The 6,342-nt window shown below is 46.5% G+C and overlaps 1 protein-coding gene across 2 annotated transcripts in view; it reads left to right on the top strand.

Moving 5' to 3' along the window:
* The first annotated feature begins 207 nt into the window (after positions 1-207).
* The window catches only part of caln1 (calneuron 1), a 50,134-nt gene continuing 43,999 nt past the window's right edge, over positions 208-6,342 (top strand). The window contains exon 1 of one of the 2 annotated variants that reach the window (XM_076735038.1): positions 208-937. Coding sequence is in view for 1 of the 2 variants with exons in the window: in XM_076735037.1 (XP_076591152.1) it covers positions 2,428-2,630 (203 nt within the window). In the remaining variant the exon portion in view is untranslated. Of the gene's footprint in view, positions 938-1,819; positions 2,631-6,342 lie in introns of those variants that run through there. The other variant, XM_076735037.1, reaches the window with a different exon arrangement.

Here is a 6,342-nt window from a genome sequence, read left to right as displayed (position 1 = left end):
AAACGAGATTACCGGAAACTGAGCGATTTAACTCTGGAAATTAAACCGTAAAACCAAATTGTGGGAAAATTAAGAGCAAACAAATAGAAGAAAAATTACCTTTTAGATCAGTTATGAAGAGAAGCATTAATTTCGTTCAGCAGTGGTGAAATATTGTGTTTTTGAAGCCGACAGACGGCATTATTTTGAAAGATATCACCGGAAAATACTCTCTTGTTTTGTTTTGTTTGACACAGGTTCACTTTTAAAATTTAGAGCTGAGGAAGAGGCGGAATAGTGTTGAAGAAATGTGGCCGGTTAACTGTTTCTAAACGGAGCGAGAAGAGTTTGACCGGCTGAAAATGACACAATAAACCTACAGAGACAAACAAGAGTAAAAACAGCCAATCGCTGCTCTCCTGTTCGATTGCGTATTGATTTGGGTTGGAGCGTCTCCTTTAGCCGCCGGGCTGCTCTCATCAATCTTACCGACGCTCCGCACCTGTGTGTGTGTGTGTGTGGATCTTCAGTTCATGGGATCTTACTTTAAATGAACGGACCTTTGCATTTAAAGGCTCTCCTCTGACCAGACTTCACCACGCGTGAATTTAACCGCGTCCGACGTGGAAAGAGAGCAGAAATGAAAAATTGATGAGAGTTTGGCGAAAAGTGCAACTCGATCGAGCGCGCGGCGCGCTGATACTGCTGCTGGACTTTGTGTCAGAAGAAACACACACAAACCATCCGGAGCGACTCTTCATCTGCCTGCGATGGGAAGGAAATGATTGCACTGCATTCCCGAAATAAAGGATTAATTCTCTGCTAACGCAACAAGCAGCCCGGATCGATCAACGAGGCTGACTGAGGAGTCCACCACAAGTCTGTAAACTGGATCCTGTACTGCGGCCATCGATTAACGGATTTGACTGATCACCTCAGACACTCAACACCCTCAAAGGTAAATTGGAGAAATTAGACAATAAATTAACCTGAGTGGGAAATGAATAGGCTGTAGCTGATTATTCCAGCATATCGATGCTCGTGCAGGCCCACACCTGCTCGGATCGGTCAGGACCTGAGGGTGTCCAATCAGAAGAGCCTGTCTTAATGTCTGCTCCAGTTTTCATTCCTTCAAACGTCTCAGCAGGTGATGAATGCTGTGGACAACGTGTGAGACACAGGCGAGAAAATAAGTCAAAGAATAGCCCTGCTGTACTTTTTTTGTGTAATGAGGTTTGTCAGAGACTGCGGCGACAAAATGTTCTGATTCGTGTGTCATAAAGTTTTTTTAATTGATTATTGATCATTGACCTGCTTAAAATGGAGACATCCCGCGTTTTCAACACGACGGGCTGCTTTCAGGGACAGATATAAGCTTGTGTGAATCTTTTGAGGCAGCATCATGATTCTTTCACTCTACCGAAAGACAACATAATGAGTAAAACGTCTTTATGGGAACACCGACAGTAACGCCTGTTGGCGGTGATAGTGGCTGTCACACTGATGACGAGCAGCTCACAGGAAGTATGTGTACGCGTTGGAGGTCGATGTGATGCACCGGAGCTGAGAAGGGGCTCAGCAGTGCTCTCGCTGTAGACCCCCCTCCGGCCGGCTCCCACCCACCCACCCACCATCACCATCACCATCACCATCCTCCCGTTGCGCAGCGTCCAGCGCGCGCTCTTCTTGCTGCACACGGTGGCGTACGCTGTTACGCACGGCGCGCTCTCCCGGAGATGTGTCGCTCTCTGTGTGATGTGCCTTCACAGCATCCCAGTGTTGACCTGCAGAGCGCACTGTAAGCACAATCCACCGGGATATAACGGCGGTGTGTGTGTGCGCGCTCGCATTCTCCCTGCACACGCACTCACAAACAGTCTTTTGTTCTTACACCTTATCTGTCAATCCTTTGTCTTTTTCTTTTTTTGTCAGCTCCCACTTGTCTGTCATTCCTCATTTGACTGTCTGCCTTTCCTCTGTCTCTCTGTTCTTGTCTGAGTCTCTGCCTCTCTCTCTCTCTTCTTACCTCTATGGTTCTCCCTCTCCTTAGCCTCTCCCTGTGTGTTTTGTGAGCACAGCCGCAGGCAGGCAGGCAGGCAGGCAGGCAGGCAGGGCTGAGTCTGTCATTGGGACTCACTAATGAGCCCTCCACTCTGTCTCCCCATGTGGAGGAATGTTTGCTCTGGAGAGTGAGTGAGAGAGCAAAGGGGGAGAGAGGGAGTCACAGAGAGGGAGGGTGGGAGGGTGTAAGTCAGGAGCCAAGGAGAGGAGTATGAGAGGAGCTGTCGTACCTGCTGCTCTCACTGCTCAAATATTAACAACGGGTTTCTGGGAACCGATGCCGCTGCTCTGGGACAAGCCCAAACTGTGGAGGCAGCCCGGGCTCAGTGCTTTGTGGACAGGCAGTCTCCCGCTGCTGCTGGAGGCACTGCTGCATCTAAGAGTCTGATGGAGGAGGAGGTCACAGAGCCCGATCCTCAGACAGTGGAGCCCGCCGGCATGCCGCCACCGGGGACACATTATGAGGTGAATGGAGACTTGCCGGGCAACCCGTACCTGAGGGACGGGGAGGTGGACGTGATGGAGAGTCCGGCGAGGGAGCCTGTTGTGCTGCAGGATCCCGCCGAGTACAGTCAAAGCCACCAGTATGGGTAAGAGTCAGCATGGGAGAGACGGAGAGAAGGAGAAACAGTCTGTTGCTGCAGGAAGCAGCCGGTAATGTGTGCAGAGAGGTGGCACTTCTGTGGGACGCTCCCTTCTCTTCTCTCAGTTTGAGCGGTTGACTCCTGTTTGCAGTGATGCTTTGATGAATTGTCTTTGCGCCCAGTTGGCTGCATTTTGAGGCACCTTGTGTGTCTCTACAGTCCATAGCTGGAAAGCCATTCAGCCAAAAATTGCTCTTACAGAAGGTTCAGGCGTGTGTTACGAATGCATTGTGAGAACATTATTTACATACAGGCACAGATTTTGGTAAACGCACTTGTTTTGCTGTGTGTGCTGGATAACTTGGTATCAGTCTTACATGCCTTATGGTTTGGTGATCAAAAGCTGTTGCTAATTAATCCGTCTTAATTGCGATTGTCTAGATGGAACTGGTTTTTACATCCATGATTTTAGCTTCTCCGTCCTGTGTTTGCTGCAGCAGTGTTCGTGTTGTCTAAGGCTCGCTGTGTTTACACCGATCCATCAGTGGACAGAGTCATCAGATGGCACCGTGCTGCCTCCCTACATGGAAACACCACCAGGACTGTCAATAAAGCTGAAGTGTGACCAGAATACCTCGCTTGTGACCTGATTGAAAGTTTTTATATTCCACAGAAATCATCATCTTGGCTGGGTTTTAAAGGTGCTGTAATTTTCCGAACTGGTTATTTTTTATGAACAGTTGCTGTTTGTGCTGTATTTTTTTTATTTTTTTGCAGCAGTGAGAAAAAATGGCAAAAGTGGTAAAACCACACTCAAAACTTGCTGCTCCACTTGCCTCTATGGGTAGAAAAAAAAAAGTAAACTTCCTCTGCGGGCGTTGATTGAACTCCGAAAAACTCACCCCCCTTCATCAATATTACATGTTTAGGATTTTTCTCCGTGAAGAAAACATCCCTTCATGCCTTACATTGGCTCAGATGTAGCTCTACACCTTTGCCTTCATATGCACGGATCTAAGCAGTCCCGCCTCCGTGTCCGCCCACCCCTCCGCCGCCCGCCTGCAGCTTCCACTCTGCTGATCAAACACCGTCATCAGCAGCTATCTGACAACCTGGAGTGAAGTTTGCTGTAGCTTTCTTCATCCCCCCCCCCCCTCAAGCCACATAGAACATCCTGTCAGCGTTCAACCTGAATCATCATGTAACCTGGCGGGCTAACATTGGCTAACATTAACTAGCACACCTCAGATGTGTTTGGAGACAGTCAGCAGATAAAACTTGGTCCTGGTACTCACTGTGTCCCCAGGACAGATGAAAAATGGATGGAGCAGCGTACGTCTCTGCCATCGGTTTGAAAATAGTGATGCGTAACTTGCTAATTACCGATACGTAGCTACACCTGGCTTCTCCTCTGAGTCCCCTCCTCTCTTCATCGCCCCACCCTGGAAGTTGACCTGATTGGTTGCTTAGATGTGTTATGAACAAAACTCTGGCTGTTTGAATCTGTGTTTGTCAGACTGTCATTGGTCCACTGCAGCTCAAGGCGATAATACTCAGCCATGGCTTTGGCCGTTTATTCCGCTGATGATACGTCTTGTAGCATAAAAAAACAAAACAAAACCTATGGGCATGTTGATAGGGTCACAAACTCGATTTTCATTGGAGGGGGTCTTTAAGTGTTCTGCTAACGTGGCCACACCTCAATCTGTGATGTCTTGGCAGGTGTTTTTCTTGGTTGCTGTCACATCTCTGATAATGTGATCCAAAAGGAATTTGCAGTGGCAGAGAGCAGCGCAGAAGGTGCTAAGTGCTGTGTATAATTCATTGTGGATTTGCACTTAGAGCGAAGCTCACCTTTCTTTTGGTATTATAGTTCAGCAGTTTCTCAGTGAGGGGATGGAATGCCAATTCGTCAGTGTTATGGAAATTTAGTCTTTTTTGTTCCTTGAAAGAGGAACGACATCGTGCTGATGGTTTGGTGTATTTAAATCAGGACTGGGGTCTTTTCTCACGCACATTTTTAGACAAACTCACCAGATGTCACCGTCCTCTTTTCACCGTTGATTTTATGGCTGGAGGGTCTGCTGTAGGTACACAGTGTTCCCACAGTGTCCCCTTCAGTATCGGCCCATTGCTATTGGCTGTTGTGCTGCAGGGCCTGATGTGAGAAATTGCCATCTGGCCTCCTTGTCATGCAGAAAGCTTTGAGCGAAGCTGTGCTCTTTTCATCAGGTCGCAGTCTCTCCAGTAGTCAAGACTCAGAACCGAGGACTGGCTTGGTGCTCTGGAGTGGTTGTGGGTTTGATTATTCATGTCTTACAGAAAGAGAGGTTTGACACTTCCAGGTCTCAGTGACCTGTAAAACTTCATACAGAGGAGAAGAACAGCATGTATAAATAGTCTGTTTGCTGCTCAAGTGCAATATATTTCAATCATATGCTTTGACAATTTATCAGTTATTTAACTGACAGAAAATTTAGTGACAACAGTTTTGATAATCAATTCATTGTTTCAGTGATTTATCGAGCAAACACAGTGAACATTTGCTCCTTCTGGGTTCTCAAATCTGAGAATTTTTCTGTTTTGTATCATTGTAAATTTAATTGCTTTGGGTGTGATGTGATGCATTTTTTATTCTCAGAGCTTTTGATTTGCATTTTTTAGCATTTTTACAAAAGAAAAATATTAATTTATCTGATGCCTTTCTGTTTCTCAGTGTCCCGGCACGGATCTCTGTTAAGGTATGTTATGGTGTGACACTAATCGAGCTGTAGGACACAAGAAGAGGAACGAGTTCATCACACCTTCTCGCGGGTTCTTTGAGGACATGCAGCATTTTAATGGCAGCAGCGTAATTGCGGCTTAGTGCTTCTTCCTTCAGGGTCAAAGTGTTTTTATTAGTCATGTCATCTTTGTCTTATCCTTGAAGTGTCAGTACGAGCAGTGCTTCCCCTGAAAGGCATGCTCACAACTTCCGTGGAGGTGGTTTTATTTATGTCTCTGCTGTAATTGGGTTCAGTTTTGCCATGACCCAGTCTTAACAACGGTGGAAAGACTTAAAAGAGCTTTAATGACGCAGTAATTGTTTGTCTACTGTCGGGCTACCTTGAAATGGTTTTACCGCGGGTGAGTGGAAATACACTTTAAAAAGAAAACAAGATTACATAAGTGCTGAATAGTTTTTATTTTCTCAAGTTCACCATTTTCAGCAGAAATTGTCTTTAAAAACAGGAGACTTTGCAGAGAAATCTGTGCCGTCCGTTCACACCGCAGTCAGTCCGATGGATGTTTTCTCTGTTCTGACTGCAGCCATCCTCCCTGCATCACCTCATCTACATATTAATTTCTTTGTGCTGTCTGCTGAACTTGGACCTTTTTGATCAGGAGCATTGAACACGTTGAGACTTAATCAGGTAATTCAATCATTTCGATTTTTGTGGTCTGTGTCAGTCTTTTCACGTCTAAACCACGTCCATGCGACCGGAGCAGCCCCTCTTTGACGTTTGAGATCCTCACTTTGTCTCGGCTGGTTGGCTCTAAGAAATGAATAACAGGTTCATGGCAGTCCGGAAACATATTCAGGCCTAAGTGGTGGAGTGTGTCCCTGTGATTCAATTCCACAAGCCCAATCACAGCTAGTGCAGCCATCAACAAACGCGTGTTCCGACTTACCCGAAGTAACTTTCAGTGGGTGAGTAACAGCATTAGCTAATGGGCT

This window comes from Chaetodon auriga, chromosome 7 (genome assembly GCF_051107435.1).
Source record: "Chaetodon auriga isolate fChaAug3 chromosome 7, fChaAug3.hap1, whole genome shotgun sequence".
Classification (NCBI taxonomy): Eukaryota; Metazoa; Chordata; class Actinopteri; order Chaetodontiformes; family Chaetodontidae; genus Chaetodon; species Chaetodon auriga.
Note: the sequence above shows the minus strand (reverse complement) of the source record. Positions and strands in the feature narration are given on the sequence as shown.